This window comes from Neofelis nebulosa, chromosome 1, assembly GCF_028018385.1.
Source record: "Neofelis nebulosa isolate mNeoNeb1 chromosome 1, mNeoNeb1.pri, whole genome shotgun sequence".
NCBI lineage: Eukaryota > Metazoa > Chordata > Mammalia > Carnivora > Felidae > Neofelis > Neofelis nebulosa.
The window spans coordinates 164834538-164857714 of NC_080782.1; the positions used below are offsets into that span (position 1 = coordinate 164834538).

The 23177-nt window shown below is 41.9% G+C and overlaps 1 protein-coding gene across 2 annotated transcripts in view; it reads right to left on the reverse strand.

Moving 5' to 3' along the window:
* Window positions 1-23177, reverse strand: part of MYO16 (myosin XVI) — a 616506-nt gene that overhangs the window by 181008 nt on the left and 412321 nt on the right. For both annotated transcript variants that reach the window (XM_058742988.1, XM_058742979.1), the window contains exon 21: window positions 10906-10978. In XM_058742988.1, the coding sequence (XP_058598971.1) occupies window positions 10906-10978 (73 nt within the window). The remainder of the gene's footprint in view (window positions 1-10905; window positions 10979-23177) is intronic.

Below are 23177 nucleotides of genomic sequence, written 5' to 3' on the forward strand. Positions count from 1 at the left end.
AAATACACAGTGAAAGATTTTTATAGGCAAAGTAGTTTATGTATTGGTCTGCATCAATAATTGAGAATACGATCGTCTTCAATGCAAAGCAATCATTTTTACTTTTTGACTTCATCCATCAGAATCGTAATTGGGTCCCTTTAAATTTCCGGGTATTCCTTAGAGTAGCCTGCATGTGAGTGCAGGTGAGTATTCATAGATGAAAATGAGCAATTATTAAGTACTGCTTAATTAGCACGCACCCTTCTCTGATTAAAATACAGCCTTTGTACATTAAGTGCCGTTGCTAACTGGTTTAATAATAAAAATTATGCACCCCTTGAAAACACTCTTTGGTAACAGAACATTATTGCTTATCCAGATGGCCTATCATTTGTATTAATGACAAACTTAATTTCTTGAGTAAATTTTCACCAACTGTTCTCCCTTTATTTTCATTACTCAGTGAAATATCTCTGAAGCAAAAATATAATAGAGCATGACATTTACATCACAGAATTAAAGTAGGAGGTTAATTAAAGCCGACTCCAGTTGAAGGCACAGCCCCAGGCATTAGACGCAAGTCACATCCCTAACTGCACGCTGGAAATGACCAGAAGCTTTCATAAAATGCTGATGTCTGGGCCTGACCCCAAACCAATGAAGTCAGAGTGAGGCTTGATACATTTTAAAAGCCTTCCAGGTGATTTTTTTAATGCTTATTTACTTTTGAAGGAGAGAGAGACAGAGTGTGAGTGGAGGAAGGGCAGAGAGAGAGGGAGACACAGAATCCAAAGCAGGCTCCAGGCTCCAAGCTGTCAGCACAGAGCCCGATGCAGGGCTCGAACCCATGAACCGTGAGATCATGACCTGAGCCGAAGTTGGACACCTAACTGACTGAGCAACCCAGGCGCCCCAGGTGATTTTAATATGCAGACCTGCCTGGTGAACACACTGAAATAGAAGAGGGCACGGAGCATACACTATTAACTGGTTTGTTCATCAATTAGCATAGATACGAACATATAATACACTTACGGAATGCAGTTAGATTGTGCAGGAGCGATGTTAGATTTCAGATATTCTGCATTTTCTGTATGTGCTTAGCGGAACACTAATCAAAGAAAATGTCAATTTATATTATCTAAAAAACGCTAAATCAGAACCCTGTTGGAGAAACCTTGAGTTAAGCTAAGTTAATGGGCTTCTCTGCAGGACTTCTCAGGGCCTTTCCTGTCCCGGGTATACCGTGAATCTCTACCTTCCTTTTTGGAAGAATGCCTCGGGGCTTTCCAGATATGTTCTTTCCCCAATAAATCAATCATTTCTGGTGTTGACACGTTATCTGTAAAACAGCAGGTGCAGGGGTTGGTGAGGGAGTAGCATGTCTCTGTTTCAGCTTTTAAATTCTGTAATTTATTTTGCCTTTTTGAATGTCGTGCAGGGGCCTTTCTTCTCTCTGTCCTTGTCTGGGAAGGCCTGTTTCCTTTCTCTCAGCCCCATCTGTCTCAACCTGATAGACAGACAACAGTGGCTTGGCCAACACTGATGTCACGTAAATCTAGGAGCGTAAAACACCGTGTAGACGCGGTGTGCTGGGCCCCTTCCCCCAGGAGCTTCAGGCGGCAAGCAGGAGCTGGGCACCCACCCACACCAGGTGCCCGATGCTGCCATGCAATCTTCCCTGGAATTGCCTGGCTTTTGCCTCTCCCGTCGCCCCGGCCGTCCGCCCCTCTCTGGTGGATTACTCTTTCCTAAACCAGACCTCCTTGCCTCCTCCACTGCCCTCTGAGATTTCAAAGTCAAACTCTGCAGACTAGGTTTTAAGCAAATGGAGATGGAAGTTACTTCTAGGCACAAAAATATAGTTTTTATACAGGCGAAAAACACGTTCTCTCCCAACATTTATTTTAGTGACTCTCTCACTTAGAGCAACACAGTTCTAATATGTATATTATATATATGTAAAATATATATATATATATATGTGTATATATATATATATATATATATAATTAATAATTTTAATGGGCCTAATTCATACCTGTGTTCTCCTTTAATAGGAATAATTACCACTTGGGGATTTGAGCGAAGGACTGAAGGGGTCAGCCAATAATAAACCTATTGGCTACACTGACTGCCATATTCTACATAATAATCTTCTAACATCACAACTGGAAAATACAAGTGAAAGGAAAAAAATATTTTTAGATATTTTGTATGATACCTTGTCCATAAAATATACCCTTCTGTTTGCACACAAGCCATGCCCAGGTGTTGAAAACATAACTTCTGGTAAAAATTCTCATATTTTAAACCTTCGGGCACTGCACTTTTCATCAGTTTTCAACAAAACGTGTGTGTGTGTGTGTGTGTGTGAGTGTGTGTGTGTGTTTGGCAACAAATCTCAGCTTAATCAATATGCCTTCCCTTTTCAGAGCACCTGGGTGACTCAGTCAGTTAAGTTTCCAACTCTTGGCTTCGGCTCAGGTCATGATCTCCTGGTTCGTGAGCTCGAAGCCCCACATTGGGCTCTGTCCTGTCAGTGCGGAGCCTGCTTGGGATTCTCTCTCTCTCTCTCTCTCTCTCTTTCTCTCTCTTTCTCTTTTTCTCTCTGAGGACTCTTTCCTATAAGGCTGTCTCAGGAGTTAGAGATCACACAGGAGAAGCGGCTGACACAGTGGGGGCTCGAGAACTTGTAGTCATTATTGATTATTAGCAGGAAAGTAAATGAATCTACATTCCTGGCTAGCACATCTGGACGTTATATCTAAACAGCCACTATTGTAAACTGAAGCATTTTCTTGGTTAGTCATCACTAAAAAAAACCCTCAATTCACTCTTGTCTGGAGGGACCTGATGTATATTTCCAAACCCATTCATTCTTCTCACTATGTCCTGTAACATTTCCTCTTGATCACGCTGGGATTCTCCAATAAAGAAGACGTGCCTGCATTCTCTAAATTACATACGCATAGTGAAAGGATTGGGAGAAACACTCCACGATGGGAAAAAATGATGCCAAATAAAATTTATTGAAAGTTTCTTGTTTGGGTTCATTCCCCAGCACCTCCACCAAAAAAGCCAACCAAACAAAAACAAAAACAAAAACAGAAAAACAAGTTCTTGTTTCTACATTTAATAGAGTAAATAATGTTTTGTCCTAAGAGAAATACAAACAAATATACTCCTGAGCAGGCAGTAGCTTCGAAAAGGTACACCAATACCACACAGTTAAGTCTAGCCTCAAAGAACCTTTGGGCCTGGAAACAGCACAGATCATGACTCCTGAATCCAGAGTTTCATGCTGTGACCTTCTTTTTTTTTTTCAATTTTTTTAATGTTTTATTTATTCTTGAGAGAAAGAGAGACAGAACATGAGTGAGGGAGGGGCACAGTGAGAGACGGACATGGAATCCGAAGCAGGCTCCAGGCTCTGAGTTGTCAGCACAGAGCCCAAGGTGGGGCTCAAACTCACGAGCCATGAGATCATGACCTGAGCCACAAGTCGGACGCTCAACTGACTGAGCCACCAGGCGCCCCTCATGCTGTGACCTTCTATGAGTTACTTAAATTATCTGAGCTTGCTTCCGTTAATGCTAACATGGCGACATTATTTAAGGGATAGGTTTGGAGGGGAAAAGGTCATTAAATGTACTACACTTCACACAATTAAAACTGCTTTTCCCTGCCTCATTTTGTTTCCTCAGAATAACTTTTCTAAAAGTGTTACCTGAAGAAGACTTACTTTTTAAGCTTTATTTTCTGTTTATTTATTTAAGCAGGCTCCACGTCCACAGTGGGGCTTGAACTCTGAGATCAAGAGTCACATGTTCCACTCACTGAGCCAGCTGAGCACCCCCACCTCTGCCAACGACTTCTAACCGTACCATTTTTTAAAAGCATAAGAGACTGTTAAAAACTGAGAACAATCTGAGGGTTGATGGGGGGTGGGAGGGAGGGGAGGGTGGGTGATGGGTATTGAGGAGGGCACCTTTTGGGATGAGCACTGGGTGTTGTATGGAAACCAATTTGACAATAAATTTCATATATTGAAAAATAAATAAATAAAAGTAGGACCCAATATTATTGCAAGAAGTACATTAAAATAACATCTCGTTATTTAATTGCTCTTTGCTTCTCTATAGAAACTGAGTGGCCCGCCCTATACCAGCATTCTGCTATGTAAGGAAACTAAACTTTCTTAAATTGTGTTGTATCAGTAGCTTGGTGAGTTGTTGAAATGATTTCGGAAAACTCAACATCCTAGAGCAGAAAATGGTTTAAGATAGAGTTGGATATTTAACGTATGCATGATTTTGGAATCTAAATGTGACACAATGGGGGCGCCTGGGTGGCTCAGTCAGTTAAGCGGCCGACTTCGGCTCAGGTCACGATCTCGCAGTCCGTGAGTTCGAGCCCCGCGTCGGGCTCTGAGCTGATGGCTCAGAGCCTGGAGCCTGCTTCCGATTCTGTGTCTCCCGCTCTCTCTGACCCTCCCCCGTTCATGCTCTGTCTCTCTCTGTCTCAAAAACAAATAAACCTTAAAAAAAAAATTTAAATGTGACACAATGTAGCGATAAAATATTTTTTGTTTTTATAGATCCATTGGGTAGTAAGAGGATCAATACTGAAGCCTAATAGCTATCAGGACATTCGACAGGATGAGGATTACACAGGTACTGTCAGACTTGGAGCTAAAATAGCAACGTGTTGCTCACGAAGGCTTGCCAGTCTTTCTCCCCTGGTGTCTGATTAGAATTGGCCCTTCTTGGGGTGCCTGGGTGGCTCGGTCGGTTAAGCATCTGACTTCAGCTCAGGTCATGATCTCACGGCTCGTGGGTTGGAGCCCCGCTTCGGGCTCTGTGCTGACGGCTCAGAGCCTGGAGCCTGTTCTGATTCTGTGTCTCCCTCTCTCTCTGCCCCGCCCTGCTCTCTCTCTCTCTCTCTCTCTCTCTCAAAAATAAATAAAACATAAAACAAAATTAAAAAAATAAAGGATTGGCCCTTCTTCTATTTGCATCCTGTTGACCACACCATGGCACCTGCGTCTGGAACAGGACCTAGAACTTCATTCACATGCCAGCACTGCTGAATGAATGAACTGTAAACTTCATGCACATGAACCAGAAAAAAATTCCCTGCAGGTAATGCTAATACTCTGTCGCAGAGCAGAAACTGTATCACCCACAGGTATCCCTTTTGTAAAATGGGATACTCCACGTGAAGGGTGAGAATTTTATCTTAGTATCATTTCTAGGACAGCGATTCCACAACTAAGGATTTTATGGAATTCTTTTTTTTTTTTTTTTTTTTTGAGGTCGACGTTGCCAAACTATGTAATCTCATTTCATAAAATTTTAGAAGTCAAGGTATCTGGCATTTTCCAAAGTCTTTAAACACTTAGCCCAAGCCGGATTGAATTATTGTTCACCCAGTAAATCTCACCTTTTAGAAAGGAGTTTGTAAGCCGGGAAACGTTTCAAATCTTTGACAACCCTTCTGAAATCAGCTTAGATGGAGCCCGATGTAAAGATAGGTCATATATCATAATTTTATCTTCTGCCACAGAAGCTTTAAGTTTCACAAATGTATTCTCTCTTCAAATTCTTTATGTTTGTACAGTAGGTTGTTGCTATGCAATTTTACTAGACTCCATAGCTGTAAGTGTTTCATTATATATAGTTGCATGTTATGAGTGTAGTGGGAAATTTAGGAAAATTATTGAACGTTAAATCATTAGTTTCCACAACTTTGTTCTTTGTGCCTCTGGTAAAGATTTATAGCATGTAGAGCTTTGCAATACCATTTGTTAGGTGTGGAAATATTCTAGCATTTACGAAAATAATATTTATATAATCTCAAAATATTCTCATTTCTTAGAATAGTATGTTATGGACAGTTTTATTTATTTATTTTTTTTAACGTTTTATTTTTGAGACAGAGAGAGACAGAGCATGAACGGGGGAGGGTCAGAGAGAGGGAGACACAGAATCCAAAACAGGCTCCAGGCTCTGAGCTGTCAGCACAGAGCCCGACGCGGGGCCTGAACTCACGGACCGCGAGATCATGACCTGAGCCGAAGTCGGCCGCTTAACCGACTGAGCCACCCAGGCACCCCTGTTATGGACAGTTTTAAACATAGTCAACAGCAACCAACATAATGAACCCCCATCTGCCATCAATAAGCCTGAAGAATTATCAACAATGACCAACTCATGACCAATTCTGCTTTACATTTTTCTATTACCCTCAAAACTAGACCCATTTAAAGTAATTCTTAGGGTGTCTGGGTGGCTCAGTAGGTTAGGCATCTGACTTTGGCTCAGGTCATGATCTCATAGTTCATGAGTTCGAGCCCTGTGTTGAGCTCTGTGCTGACAGCTCAGAGCCTGGAGCCTGTTTCGGATTCCGTGTCTGCCTCTCTCTCTGCTCTTTCCCAAATCATGCTCTCTCTCTCTCTCTCTCAAAAATAAATAAACATTAAAAAAAAGAAAAAATACTAAAGTAACTCTCAGACACCATGTCATTTAATTGGCAAGTATTTTAGTATAATTCTCTAAGATATAAGAACTTAAAAACACATCCACAGTACCTTTATCACACATAATTTTTATCAATAATAACTCCTTCATTTCATCAGCTATCCAGATTTTAAGTTACATTAGTTAAGTGGCAATTTTTAGACTTCGTTAAACAAATAAGGATCCACGCCATGTCCATATATTTAACTGATTTCTATGTCTCTTACATCTCTTTGAATCTGCAGGCTACCCTTGCATTTTTATACGCTGAAGAAATCAGGCCATTTGCTCCGCACGGTTTCCCGCACGCTGGATCTTGCAGAGCGTATCCCCATGGTTTGCTTCATCATGTTCCTCGGTCCCCCGTCCCTGTTAATTAGCGGTTGGCTCGGGAAACTTCATTACATTAAGGTTTTCTCTCTCCCTTCCCCTCCCCCCTCCTTCTCCATCTTTCCTTCTTGGCAAGAACACTCGACGGGCATCTTGCCTGTGTCTCTTTCTGCAGTGTTAGCAGATACTCCCTGCCTTGATTCATTACTTCCCAGGAGCTGCAGGAAGGGGCTGCTCTAATTCTGCCATCTGTCTTCCCAGTTATTTGTAGCGGGACCGCTCTCGCCTCCGCGAGTCGGGCGGCCTAGGCAGGACCGGCATCTCGAGACACCAAGCCCTTCTGGCTGAGTGTCCAGCAAGTCTCGCTACCTGCTTACGTGTAATCGTGTGACTTTAGGAGCCCTCTACCCACTCCCTCGCCTAGGCGACCTGCTTCATTTCGATACACTTTGTCTTCCTTCCCATCATGCTCTGGCAAGCTACTTTTAAAGCACCTAAGCGTTATTGGTTTTGTGTGTTCGTGTTGCCCCCTGGCTTCTCTGTCAAGTTCTCTCATTGTTGGTGGCGAGGTTCTCGTTCGCTCTTCTCCCTTTTCCAAACACACAACTGCATCTGGAAGGAGCAATGTCTTTGCCTCTCTCTTCCACTTTCCACAGTCAGGAAGGGGACTGCTTTCTCCTCTCCGACATCACTGGCGCTGTGATGTGCAAGGGACAGCCTTGTCTGGCTCACTACCTTTCTGTTTATTGAGCATTCCACACTTGGGATTGACTGACTGCGTGATGTCGAAGAGTCGCCTGGAGGGGCTTCTTCCCCGGTGTGTGAGGAGACATTTTTACAGAGCGAGAGAGGAATTTCACATGATAAAGGAGAGGAGGGTTTATAAAATTCAGGATTACATAACAGAGAGTGAGCTGGCAATACTGTAATTACTTAAATAATGAGGGTGGTAGATTCAGATCCTCCTGAATTACACTTCGGGACTCCAATTATTTATACGACCCCCTTCTCCTGATGCATCAAACTACTGCCGAGTTTCTATGCATGTTATGCCGTATGTATATAATTTTGTATATATATTACACATATAATACATAAATATATAAATGGATAACCATGCAGAGTATATATATATATATATATATATATATATATATAATATATAAATAGATATGTTCTATTTTTTACTCTACATATGGTCTTTATTATAATATATAAAATAGTTCTAGTAGAAACGATTCATTAAAAGTCAAAGAAAACAGGATTAGCATTTCCTATTAACTGAAATAAATTCGCATCTAAGGAACCACAAAGGCCCATCTTTTAGAGTTGCCTGGGGACACTGAGATTGGAGATGCTGAGGTTTTGAAATGCTTTTTAGTTATCTCCTCCGATTGTCCCTGTTCTAAACATTTGTCAGGCTGCTTATGGAGGAACAATTGACATACATACATTTATTCCTGAGTAAGAAAACCGCTAGGAGATCCACTCTGAAGATGTCTTCTTTTGAATTTATTCTTAAGATTTCAATTGAAAACATATTTACTAAGTTTCTGTTATATACAAAACGCGGTACCAGACACAATTTCAATGCCGCAGGAATTGACATTCTAGCAAATAGCTGATAGATGGGTCAAAAAGCTCAAAAGAGAATAAAATACATAGTTATAAAGGCACTAATATTCTTCCGGGTTTGATTCTGAACACAATATTGATTTGTTAAACATTTTGTTGAAAGTTTGCAATGGAATATAAAATGAAGAAGTTCACGTTGTCTTAGCAACTCAAGAATCTAGAATGTAGCATTCAAACCAAAGCTTTTTAATATAAGTTCACATTCAGATTTAGAAATCTGCTAAATCCACTATGAGAAGAGATTTGAAATCATCACAAAGAAAATAATTTTATTCTTCTGAATGGCTCCTAGTTGCAATTGTATACCACAGCCCAACAAACCTAGGAAAAAGGTACATTTTTCTAAAGAAAGAAATATTTTTTTCCCCTAACTTAAATCTAAGAATTGGTTTTGAGATTTTACCCAGCCGTGCCTCAAACTACCTCTTGGTATTTAATAGAGACTCATTCTTTAGATCTGAAAACATGCCGTGTCTTGCGATATGAAAATATCAGGCTACGAATACGTTCTAAAATATGTAATTAAAATAGCTACCGGAAAGAAAGCATAAGGGGTACATATAATTGTAATAAAACAAATAAGTTTTAATATGGAAACAACTTAAATACTTTGTACATCTCGGTCATCAGCACAGACTGGATGGATAACTATGTGGGGTGTAGAGAAGGGGGTTGGGAGTGTGGCCCCACAGAGACTGTGAGAGGACACCGCCCCACCTGCGGTTTCTGCATGTTGCTTACCAGGAGGTGGAGAAACCAGGGAGTGTCATTAAGGGACATGGCAGCTTGTATGTTTTCTAAGGCAAAAATGTCGAGAATCAATACCACTTCCAGACTGCGGTCAACTACTCGTGTTGAGAGATGCATCCCGGTCATGGCCTGCGGACCCACTATCTTACCAGTCAGTCCTTCAACTGCCCTGTACCCCTGTGCATCGCTAGTCTCCTTAGAGTAAGTGACGAATAAATAAAACCACAGTCCCCCTCTCCCTGCTTAGCCGTGGATACAGAAGTCCGAAAGGACAAGAAGTCTATGGTCTTATTTCATAGCAGACTTTTGTAAAGTTTTGTAAAGAACATGATTCATGGTGACTCACCCTGGATTAGGTGAGTCAACATGATTTAGTCTCTATTCACAAGATGCTGCACCAGTGTTTCGGGGGGGAAAAATAAGGCTGAATTTTAAAAGGTTTTCAAGTGTTCCCATTTACAACAGTTAACAGTGGCCCTCCGCTATTTCTTACACATGGACATGAGTTAGAAGAATGATGCCAGAACCTCTATGCCAGTAACCAGCTTAAACCCCACAGCTCTGTAAGTCTCTTGTAAAGGAGACCAAGGTTCGTTATAGATTTCTTCCTCTTGACCAGGAAAGCTCACAGAATGGGGTTTCAAATTCACATCTGGTGTCATTAACCACCACATCATCTGCCTTGAGAAAATAAACCCAGGGGCACCTGGGTGGCTCAGTCAGTTGAGCGTCTGACTCTCGGTTTCGGCTCAGGTCGTGATCTCAGGGTTCGTGAGTTTGAGCCCCGAATGGGGTTCTATGCTGACAGTGCGGAGCCTGCTTGGGATTCTCTCTCTCCCTCTCTCTGTCCCTCCCTGACTCATGCACTCTCTCTCTAAATAAATAAAGAAAGAAAGAAAAATAAACCTGAACAAATGACATAATTATTCAAAGCTCTCCCTAAACACGGCCCACTTGTGATTCTTCCCATGATGTAGCACAGCCTGGTTTTCTCTCTTTCCACCAATACCTCTTTATTGGTTTATCTCTCCTTCCCTGCTGCCCTGGACAAGTTCTCTTTCTACTCTCTTCTTTAACAACTAAAGTTTAGATATGCTTACTTTGATTTCATGAATCATACATTACTAAGGAGATACTTAAAAAACAAGAAAAGACACTAGCACTTTTCAAAGTGCCCTAAATTGTAAGTGGATTAAAAACAATCAGTGCCTCTTTAATCTGTTTTTTCTTTTTTTTTTTACGACTTTCCGACAGGCATATGTATGAATGCCACACAGAGCCGAACCTACAAGTAACAGTATTTAGCATGATGGAGTATTTCCATTCTGATTTTTGGCCAAAGTTTTTGAAGACCTTTGCCTTGATTCCACAAAGCGACACCCTCTGTCTCTCAAACCTTGTTGAAACAACATCTCTGTAAGCACAACTCAGCTCAACACTGTCTTTTAAAATAAGTACTTCAGTTTAAAAAAAAAAAAATTATGCCCGTTGTTTACAGGCTACGTAAAGAGGATGGATACGCCCATGAACTAGGGATACAAATTTTAAAACAGGATAGCAAAGGACTTATTTTAATTCTGTATTTGCAAGTAATCATGCAGATATTCTCTACTGAATAAAGGAGTCAATTTATTAGCTGAAAAAAAAACACATTAAAGTGATAGAGTTTCAAAAGAAATGCACTTACTTGTTCAAATTCATTCTTTTGAAATTCTTCAAAACCAAAGATGTCCAATATTCCAATATCCAACGTCTGTGTGCTGAAAGGAAACAGCGAATCAGTGACCAAGCACACGTACAGCCCTTACGTGACCCCCGGCCCCATCCCCTCTCCAGGTCAGAGACATCGGGACACTTTGCATATCACCTTCCAGTAGAACTAAAAACAGCCAACAATTATCTCAGAGTCTCATACAAAAGCTCCGAAAAAGAAAAGTGTTCTTTTAAGGCTTTAATTTAAACACAGATACAGGAGTACAACACACTGATTTCTAAGCTTAGAATGTGACGGTATATGGGTGGCCCCGTGTTTGCTCCTCTGAAACAGTCTTTGTGTCTCTACTTCAACTGCATGCGCTTTCCCTGGAAAGGAAGTCAACCTGCCGACATGCCCTCAGCAGCTCCTCCTTCTCCTCCTTGTCTCTTGTTAGACCACACGAGCAGTCAGTCCGCAGTTTCTTCATCACGTGTCAATGCGGTACAAGCCATGATGAAGCTGTGGGCACCTTCTCTGATAGACCGAACTGTGCCACGTCAAAAAGTACAGAGCGACCTTCTTAAAGAAATCCTCATAAACAGAGAAGAACAAAGGAGATGATCCGTGGGCGTACAACTGGAAGAAAGCGGCGTGAGGACCTTACGATACTGCTGTTTTAGGTGAAAACTCTCTCCTGGAGTTTGCTAGCATCTTGGAAGGTCCAGCCACAGATGAGGAACCTCATGTGAGTGAAGAAAGCGGGGAGGAGAACCTAGGCATGGTGGGAGCCCCGACATCCTGGACTCTGCGGGGAGCGGGGGCACCACGGGGACAGGGCATGAGGTGGCTTCTTACACAGAAAGCCCCGGATGATTCTGGAATGCTGGTCAGCAGGCGGGCACATACCCAGCCTTCCCACTGCCCTGCTCTGGAGTATCATCAGGAGGACCGCTGTCCTGATTCTCTGCCAATGGCTGTGATATTTGATCATCGTGGATTGTTTCAATCCCTTAGTTGATGCACCTTCAACCACCTTAGTTGATACACATGCTGGTGTTGTTTTCTGTCCACTTGACTGGTCCAAACTGCACAACTGGAAACTAACTTTCTTTTTGTGCCTGTATTTTGTTTGCACAATCCGTGCAGAACCGTCATGCTTTAGGGTCTGTAAGATGTCACTTAAATGACTAATTTCTCATAAAAAGGCAAGGTAATGATTCTATGATATCTTGTCACAGAGTAATGATTCTATGATATCTTGTCTCTAGGCTTGGTTCTTGTAGATGGTACAAATATGAGCTTCGTAAGCAGGAAAGACAGTATTTTAAAAGCCCTTAACACAAATTTCACACGGCAGAGAATATAAAGCAGCGAGGGAAAGAGACAGTCGTTAAGTGGATGTAACCAGGTCACTGATTTAACTTTTCAGAGGGAAAAATAGTTGGCTTTGTACCTCACCCTGTGTGTCCAGATAAACTCTACCTGGATTAGAGAGATAAACGTTAGAGCAAAGAAGCTCTGAAAATGTGCAAGTAAACAAAGGTGATCGTTTTTTCTGCTTTCGGTTCTGAGAGAAATCAAAAGAAAATGGTTAAAAGGAAGATGACACAAATACCAGATTCTTTTGTATTTGTAGAAATAAAATTAAAAATGATTAGAGGAAAGTGTTATTTTCAAACGTGTTTTCTCATTTATCTTCATAGATTTTTTTTTTCCTGATTGGTTGACCCACGTGTCCAGTCACATGTCATCCTGCCTCCTTCCACCCTGATGACTTTACAGTGTGATGGGGGACACCAGGGTGACACTCACTCAGTGGTGGTGGTGCTGAGGTGTAAGATGAGCTGCTGTGTTAGGGGTGTGTGTGTGTGTGTGTGTGCGCACGTTTCACATAATGAGTTGCACTGTTTCCGTTGTAGGCACTGGGTGACAAGGGTGACAAAGCTTGCCAGTTTTGGAGATGTTCAGCCTTGGGTAGGAATCCTGGTTCAGACACTTGTTAGTTGGACAATTGTAGGCAAGTTACTAGAATTTTCTGTGCCACAGGCTCATCATCTATGAAACTAAGGCAGCGAGTATTATCTGTCCACCCAGATGGTTGTTACAATTGTCAATAAAATTCTAGGACAAAAGCCTGTAGACAGTGCGTCTCTAATCACTGCAAGTTGCTTTTAAAAACACATTTCGGGGTGCCTGCGTGGCTCAGTCGGTTGAGCGTCCGACTCTTGATCTTGGCTCAGATGGTGATCTCACAGTTTGTGAGTTTGAGCCCTGTGTCAGGCTCTGCATTGATGCCACTGAGCCTGCCTGGGATTCTCTCTCTCCCTCTCTCTTTGCCCCTTCCCTGCTTGTGCTTGTGTATGCTCTCACTCTCTCTCAAAATAAATAAAGTTAAAAAGAAAAAAAAAAACATTTCCACCTGCTATAAAAATGAACAGGAGGGCTCACAGAAGAAACATAAAGGGCTAATAGGTAGATCACAAATGTCAATCTCATTACAATTACAAAAGAAATAAAATTTTCAAAATTAGGATGAGAACGATATTCCCACACACTTTTGTTGGGAGCTTAAATTGGTAGAGTCTTCTTAAGTAACAATTTGGTTATGAGGCATAAAGCTTTGACACCCTCGTATCATTCAAACCAGGATTTCCATAGACTGCAGCCTATACTCAGATGATTATCAGAAATGCAACTAAAGACCTACAAACAAGGGTGCCCACCATTATCTTCATCATAGTAACAACAAAAAGAAGTAACAAAGACCCCACAGAGACATGATTAATTAAACAGCATGCATCCTCTCATGGGTTAATTTAGTGAATCTATCAAGTTAATAGAAAGCACTATGTAACTTCTATGTAAAGAATAAGGCCAATTATATATTCAGAAGACCTATGACCTCTTCAGCCCAAGAAGAGAAATAGACATACTTTTGTTTACTTCTTTTTATTGTTCTGCATTTTCTAAGGTTTCTATACTGAAATACTATATTTTTATGACCAGTTAATATTTGATGTTTACAAAGACACTGCAAAAACACAGAAATGTTCTTGAACAGCAATAAGCTATAAAACTAAAACTAAAACTAAAAAAAAAAAAAAAAAAAAAAACCTAAGCTGGAAACAGAATTTATACCATTTGTATACTGAGCGCATTGTAGTATAATTTCACCCATGTTAAAAAGTAAATCTGTGGCACAAAACAAGTAAAGCGCCTGTTAGCAATAGATGTCTTCACTGGTAGGCCTACAGGTGATGTCTTAATTTCAAAATGTTTACTGGGGGCACCTGGGGGGCTCCGTTGATTAAGCATCCCACGTTTTGATTTCAGCTCAGGTCATGATCTCACAGTTCACGAGTTCAAGCCTTGCATCGGGCTCTGTGCTGACAGCACGGAGCCTGCTTGGGATTCTCTCATTTTCCCTCTCTCTCTCTCTGCCCCTCCTCCACTCTCTCTCTCTCTCTCAAAATAAATAAACTAAAATAAATAAATAGAATGTTCTATACTGGATATTAGATTACTCATTATCATCAACTTTTATTAAAAATATATATCTGATGAAACACATTTGGGGCATTTTATGAGTTGGTGGAGGAAAGAACAACAATTACCTCAGGGCAGAGAGAGGGGTGGAGCCCAACAGTGAGGGCAGAGAAGGGCATCTGGCTTCCCAGGACGGGGAGAAACAGCAGGGACCCCAGGGTCAGGGAGAGAGAGCAGGGCTGTGCTCTGAAGGCCACGTGTTGGTCTCCAGTGTGGATATTTCATGCCAACTTATACCAGAATCTCCCACTCAGGCCTTGACTGCTTGCCCGATTCCCCGCTGGTTTTGGCAACATCTGTACCATATTTATAGTGCATGGTGTTGAGGGAGACTGGGAAAAAGGGAGAGAGCTATCAGTGACCCGATGTCACCACCTATGTCCTTCCCCTTCTCATAGGGAAGGTGACTTCCTCTTGGCATGTAGAGGAAGGATATGGGGGCCACCCAGGTGTGTTTGGGCGAGCAAAACGTGTTAGAGATTCCCATTCAGCTTCGGGTGGGTAGATGATTAATTCGCAACTTAGAGTAGCATAGATGTGGTTGAAAGAGCACTCCTTCTATAGGGTTTTTCCCCATACTTCATAGATACTGGATTCCAAACTAAATTTGGCTGCAAAAGAAAAACATTATGAAAGAAAAAGATGGGAAGGAAGAAAAAAACCCAACTCGGGGCGGGGGGAATTAATGCATCTTAAGGATCCATTTTGCAACTACTGACAGACCTAATGTGTTCATTTTTTTTCAAAAATCTATTTCAACCTTTATGATTGAATGAAATATGGGTCTGTTACTGCAATAGCACCGCAGGCAGAAAGGTCACAAGAACTTGTAGCCAGCAAAGTGCCCACGCCGCGTGGCAGTCAGCATTACTGTCATTTTTCTTATTGATATCTTGACTCATATTACACAGGCATTTAACCCAACATCCTATTTCTAGCCGGGAGGAGCAGACAGAGGTCATCTGATCCACCAGGATTCGATCCCACAGGCAGAATTAACATATTAATGAGATGGTCTCTTCACATTCAGCCTTAGGATTCTACTGAAGGCTTTCCCTACGGTTAACAAAACTGCCTCGCTTGCAGTAATTTATTAGTAAAATACAATCCCTTTTATATCAGAGGTGATATCAAACGCCAAGGCAATTGTCTGGTTTTGTTCTTGCCTTTCACGTGTGCAAGAATAGGAAGGGGGGAAGGTCCGGATTCAAGAAAATGTCTGCCCTGAAACATGGATGAACTAAGTTTATTTGGGCAGAGAGGTCCAGTGGTTTGCACAAGTCAGGTGCTGTCCTCGATCATCCCTTGAAAGGTTAACTACAGAGTGATCTTAGGTATTTAGCCATTTTAGGAAACAGCTCAATCCTGCCTGATGCAAAACCCTTAGATGCAGCCAGAACCGAATCAGTCTCTTTGGCTGATCTTTGACCTATAGGACCCCAGACGGAGGGGAGGAAGACTGGAATCTAAAATCACTGCAGACTTGGGGCGCCTGGGTGGCGCAGTCGGTTAAGCGTCCGACTTCAGCCAGGTCACGATCTCGCGGTCCGTGAGTTCGAGCCCCGCGTCAGGCTCTGGGCTGATGGCTCGGAGCCTGGAGCCTGTTTCCGATTCTGTGTCTCCCTCTCTCTCTGCCCCTCCCCCGTTCATGCTCTGTCTCTCTCTGTCCCAAAAATAAATAAAAAACGTTGAAAAAAAAATTTAAAAAAAATAAATAAATAAAATAAAATCACTGCAGACTAGAGCAATCTGCCTGTCCAGACACCCCACCCTGGGAATCAGATGCACTTACACGGAGGGGATGGGTGCAAAGTTCCTGAAGATGTTGGGCCAGGATCTGGCCTTCCCCAAGTCTACCACCCAAATGCTAGAGAATTTAGTTAACCTAACCCTCAAGGTGCCTCATTGTGGAGGCCAGTCACTAGTCCTGCAGCCTATCTGAATCTCGCAAGGTGTTCGCTCATCCGTGCCAGGAGGCAAGGGTGGGACTCTGGGGTGCTTGCTTTGGGGAGTCCCTCCTTTTTATTCTTTGACCGAAGCAAAGTACATGAGGTTTATTGTTTTCTGAAAACATGTCAGAAATTAGGGAAAGAGTGTGCAGTTGCTGACAAGCTGAACTGGAACCGGGTGATGGGTGGGGACACTGTCACCAAAGCAGCTGTCTGCCTCCTACTAGCCCACGGATATCACACACGCCTACATGGTTCCAGTCCTTCTTTGCACTCCTTCCACTAGAAAGAGAAGTTAGGGAGTCAAAAGCTGAGACCTCTTGAGATGAAAATGGCAGTTAATTAGCCTGGATATACAAGAAAATCTTGGGCTGGGAGTAAAAATCTGAGCTACCGTTTTATGGAGTCGTGTTTGTCAAGCACCGTTAAAACATTTAAAATGCTTTATTTCATTTGGCCTTAATGACTAGCCTGTGAGGTAAGTACAGTGATCACCCCATTCTACAGAAAAGAATACTGAGACAGGGGACAGTGAAGGTCTAAATTGCCCAACGGCACCCATCAGGATTAGACGGACCCAGAACTTCAACCCAGGCTGTCCAAGACTAGCCCCACCTCCCAGACTAGCCCTGTGAATTACTGCAGAAATCGACTGCCAGCTGCTGGTCCTAGAACCCAGCCTGATTCTGGCCTACAGGAGCTGGGAAAGGAACCCTCCCCACATATAAGAAGAGCAGAAATAATAAAAGATCACTTAAACCCTCCCTCTCAGCAAAAACTACAACTCACAGCTGGAAAGCATTAACTAGGAGAGGTGAGAAGGGACTCCCGAACACCGCTTTGCAGATGGAAGGAAAAGCCTGGATAGTTCTTCACGATTTCAATCTGTAATTGACAAGTACAGGGAAGCCTCGCCGCGTCCTTCAGCCCGTCAACAGCTCAGAGTAGAGGACTTGGTGGTGCCCATCCCCAAGCAGCTTGCAGCGAATCTGCGGAACAATGAGCCGGGAGAGGTCAGCCTCAATTTCAGACCACGGTGACTTCTTTGCGTACTAACACCTCCCGAAGATCGGTGTCTGTGAAGGCAGGTAGCTTCGGGCTCTAGGGCTCCCTCCGTTTCTTTTTTTTTTTTTTTTTTTTTTTTTTTTTTTTTTTTTTTTTTAAACTTTTTTTTTTTTTTTTTTTTTTTAATTTTTTTTCAACGTTTTTTATTTATTTATTTTTTTGGGGACAGAGAGAGAGAGACAGAGCATGAACGGGGGAGGGGCAGAGAGAGAGGGAGACACAGAATCGGAAACAGGCTCCAGGTTCCGAGCCATCAGCCCAGAGCCTGACGCGGGGCTCGAACTCACAGACCGCGAGATCGTGACCTGGCTGAAGTCGGACGCTTAACCGACTGCGCCACCCAGGCGCCCCTTTCCCTCCGTTTCTTAAGTGAGCCGTTGAGGAGATTCTCCAGTGTGTCCTCTGTCCTGTGGCCATCTGAACCTGCACACTCTTAGCTCGAGTTCAGAGCTCTCCAGCTCACTGTGCTCTCTGCCTCCCCAAGAGAATGGGTAACTCTTTCTTGACCATAAAAACAAAAACAAAAACAAAAACAACCCTTTCTTGAAAAATTGTATTTGTTTTATGAGCTTCTCGGACACTGTCCTAGTGTGAATTTCCTGGTTCTTTCTGTGGTTCTGATCTAAGTAAGGCTCAGGTGGAGACAGAAGATGCAGGGAGATGGAGGAGGAAGGAGAGAGGCAGAATGGAGAAAACAAGCCAACGGTGTATCTGATGCCTGTTTCCATCCTTCAAACCAGGTTAGATCATCACAAATTAGGTAATTAGAATTGTTGTGATGTAGTCTTTGGTCTTGAGATACACACAGTTTTAATAAAAGTGCAACTATTACATAGGCCATCTATACAGGGCTATCCATGGAAAAGTGTTTGTTTTTAATTGTCAAAACAAAAATCAAATAACATGTGACATAAAATCATTTTGACTTTAGCCACCCCAGTCAGGAAACAGTGTGTCCCGAGGTCCTGCAACTCACGGATGGCTGCAATCTATCCAGCAAAACATATTTTAAGAGCTACCAAATATTTGGGTGTAACTGTTGTTTGCCAACTCACCCTGACTGGGAATCACAGACTCAGAGGTCTTGAAACCAAAAACAAGCCAGAGGCTTGCAAAGGCCAAGCCTCCATCTATAGGCAAATGGAATATGAACCTTACAATTTTGGGGACTGACACAATTAAGTTTCACGAGGCATAACTGTCTTACTAGAGCTTTCTTTAAAGTTAAGTGTCAGGCTCAGAATAGAAATCCTGGTCTCTTGCTTCCTTTAACACTTAAAAAAAAAATTAAAACCCAGATAAAAGATAAAATTACTGTACTCAACGTAACACTTCAATCCACTGGCTAGAGACCACAGGAAAAAGCGATGTTCCATTTTCTCCTTTCCACGCTTTCCTGTTTTCCGCTGGTTCACCGAGATGTAACTGACACACAGCACTGCACCTTTAATGGGTCCCACGTGCTGATCTGATACACGCATATACCGCAAAATGATCGTGCTCTTTTAACAGAGCTCCTTTTCTCCCTTAAGAGTGATTCTCTTTGCACCCATGCCCTCCTGTTTATGAGAGCTGGCTTGTTAAGGTTTTAAAGAGCACATCTGGATGTTTCTGGGAAATTTAATAGGAAGTTTTGAGGAACCTAAGTCTTCCTCACCCCAAGGTTTGGGATTTGGGTACCCAGATGAGGGAACCAAGTGTTTGGGAACACTGGGAAGTGGAGAGGTATCTCAGCATCTGTCACATCATCCCTAAGATAGCTGTCTTTCCAACAATCGCCTTCGAATGAATCAAATACAATCTGTGGCTCAAAGTAGGCGCTGTGAAAATTAAACTGATTAGACAGTGATTTGTAGCAAGCAGCTGTTCCTGGATAACCGTCTGTCCCAAAACTCAGTAAACGAAAACATTAAGTATTTATTATGACCCCTCAGCCCTGCCATCAGGTTGAGGCTGATCTCACCCGAGGGCCTGAGGTTGGCTGGGGACTGGCTGGCTAACAGACTATTTCTTATTTTCCACAAGCAAGCCCCCAGATGTAGGCACATAGCAGTGACAGGGATCTGAGAAAACAGATCTGCATAAGGGCTCAGAATTGGAATATAGTTATCTTGGCTGTATTTTTTTTTAATTTTTTCAAAAATTTTTTGACATTTATTTATTTTTGAGAGAGACGGAGTATGAATGGGGGAGGAGCAGAGAGAGAGGGAGACACAGAATCGAAAGCAGACTCCAGGCTCTGAGCTGTCAGCACAGAACCTGATGTGGGGCTCCAACCCACTAGCCGTGAGATCATGACCTGAGCCTAAGTCGGACACCCAACCGACTGAGCCACCCAGGCGCCCCAGTTTTAAACTTTTTTTTAATGTTTGTATTTATTCTTGAGACAGAAAGAGACAGAGCTTGAGCAGGAGAGGGGCAAAGAGAGAGGGAGACACAGAATCCAAAGCAGGCTCCAGGCTCTGAGCTGTTAGCACAGAGTCCGTCGCGGGGCTTGAACTCATCAACCACAAGATCATGACCTGAGCCGAAGTTGGACACTCAACTGACTGAGCCACCAGGCTCCCCTTTGCTGTATTGTCTTGGCTGGAGCAAGTCACAAGTGCAGCTCAAGTTCAAAGAGAGGGGAAATAGACGTAACTCTCGATAAGAGAAGTGTTGAAAGTCCTACTATATTCCCCACACAGATGCAGAGAAATGAAGGACTGGGACCACTCAATCTACCAAAGCCTCTTCTCTTGAGAGGGGCTTCTAACTAATTCATTTTTTAGTTCATTCACCTTTTCAGTGAATATACACAGAACACTTAGTTTTGCAAAGCCCTGTTCAAGATGTCAGAAGTCCACCTACAAAAAAAGCAGAGAACAACCTTGCTCTCGGGGTCATGTCCATATAAAAATATCTGAAACTTTACATAACGATTTTCTGGGAAATGAAGACACCATCTATATTTGAAAAGGTTAATTTAAAATTTTAGTTTTAAAACTATGCTTTCTTATCATTCTTCTGGCAGTCTTCAATGTGGGAGGTGTTTGGGGGAAAACTTGGGTTTCGATCTCAACATACTTGGGGTTCGTACGTGAAATCCATCATTGCCAGACTGTGTGACTAAGGCCCCTTACTAAACCTGAATTCCAGTTTCTTTATTTAAAACAGGCCCCTTACTAAACCTGAATTCCAGTTTCTTTATTTAAAACAGGGAGTCCACAATACTCACCTCATGGCTAATGTCAATATTAACTTCAGTAATCCTTGGCACAAAGCCCAGCTCATTTATAGGTAATGTCTAATAAATGATAACCACGATAATTGCATCTTTTTTTTTATAAAGTACACCTTTATCATGTATTAACATCTGCACAGTAGCCAGGCTTAGAAATGTATTTTTAATTTTTTTTTTAACGTTTATTTGTTACTGAGAGACAGAAAGACACAGAGCGTGAGCAGGGGAGGGGTAGAAAGAGGGTGAGACATAGAATCTGAAGTAGGCTCCAGGCTCCAAGCTGTCAGCACAGAGCCCGATGCGGGGCTCAAACTCACAAACTGTGAGATCATGACCTGAGCCAAAGTCGGTCACCCAACCAACCGAGCCACCCAGGCCCCCCCGGAAATGTATTTTTAATGAGACGGTATATGAAGCAAAAAAAGTTGAAAAACCTGGAGCTGACAGAACCCAAAAATGTTGAAAAGCACATCCTCCTCAATTAGAAAATTGTAATAGAAACAGGCAAACAATATTTAAACTTGCGGTATTGACATTTCCTCCCTGGTGTTTTCTTCAGGGAGAGACAGGGTCACCAAGAGCCAGATTGGGACATTGTGCTCTCATTTCTGAACGGCACTGCAGCATTATTTATTCTGCCAGAACAGCCACTGTGCTCAAATGACAGGCACAGAGGAGCATAATAAATACAGATTTGGTTAACTCTATTGAGCAGGACAGGTTATCAAGGGGTGGAAAAGAGGCCGAATGCATTTCCCGAGTTAGAAGTAAAACAAGAGAGTGGGCATGGCCAGCAGTGCGATGAATTTTATCCTCTGGATAAAATATACAAGCTCTAACCTCTGCAAGCTGGGCTCAAAAAAGAAATGGAGAAGGAGAAGGCTGGGAGGTTTTTCATTAGCCTTCTAAATCACCGAGTTTCTTACACATTTTGTTGAATCTGTTTGAGTCTCCAAAAATATTTGCAAATTATATGATGGTCGTTACCGAAAACGAAAAGCAACCCCTGTTTGATACGAAAAATGTCATACTCTCATAGTTGTGACAAATCTCTTTTTCCATCTCCTGAAAACATGTACTTAAGGGAAAAGTACATGGTTATTTATTGGTTCAATAATCCACACTGTTCTTCAAACAATTTATCACACAATCATGATTAATATTTAAATGTATCCGTTATTGTGTCCATAGTATTTGGTAATGTTTATAACAAGGGTGGTAAAATTTTAACCATTATTTTGTATGTATTATGTGGCAATTTAAAATTTTGTCTGACCATTACAATAAATGCTGCTTTGGTAAAACTCTAATATTTTTCATTCCTCTCGATCTTTCTATTGGAAAAAAAAATGGATCTCCCAAAATAATGAAAAACAAATGTACAATTACAGAGAAAAGGTTCTTAGCTCTTCAGGAAATCATTATACATATGGGTGTTTTGGTAAGGAAACGGAGCAGAAGGAGAATTATTTAGAAAGCAGGTTTGTCTCAGATAGTTTGCTAAATTGTGTAGTTCTGGTTGTCATGGCGATAGCACCATGATTTAAATAAGTCTACACAGAAATAGAAGTCACTCATACTATATTCATAAGAATCAAAGAAATCTCATTATTTAATGGGGGAAAAACTTCCCAGTTTGGGTGAAGGGAGGGAAAAACATGGTGTGTCAAATTTATTTTTCTGACAAACTGTTTGTTATTTTATCTCTGAAACAGCATAAAGACAAAATATTTAGAACTAAACAACAAAGGGAGTGCTACATGGTAAGCGTCTGGAAGGCACTAGGTCCTTGGGAGATACTTTACAGACTCAGGGTCAACAAAATCATCGAAAAATAGGAGACAAACATTCCACTTACGAAGTAGGGGGAAAAAAAACAAAAACAAAAAAGCAACATTCAAAGGAAGTGAAAACAGGGATATAATGAAACTGCAGGACCTAATAAAAGGAATAACATTAACGTGAGAAACAAAAACAAAAAAGATGTTTTTTGACAAATAATTTTTGACAAAAAGACAAATAATTTTCAGAGGCAGGTTTCAAGCAAGATTCCTCAGTGATATTGGGGCAAAGGCATAAATAAATATCCAGGAATGTCAATGTTGTCAAACTACAGCTACAGGAGAGATTGAAGGACTGTAAAACAAAGCTATGATTTAGTTGGTGAATACATTTAAAATTAAAGTGGACAGTTTTCTACAAAATATGAAAGACTTAAAAAAGAAACAAAACCATCTGATTAGACCTATAAACTTTAAAATAATGAGTAGTTGGGGCACCTGGGTGGCTCAGTTGGTTAAGCGTCCAACTTTGGCTCAGGTCGTGATCTCACAGTTCAAGCCCCACGTCAGGCTCTGTGCTGACAGCTCAGAGCCTGGAGCCTGCTTCGGAATCTGTATCTTCCCGTATCTCCACCTCTCCCCTGTTCATGCTCTGTCTCTCTCTGTCTCCCAAAACTAAATAAATGTTAAAAAATAAAT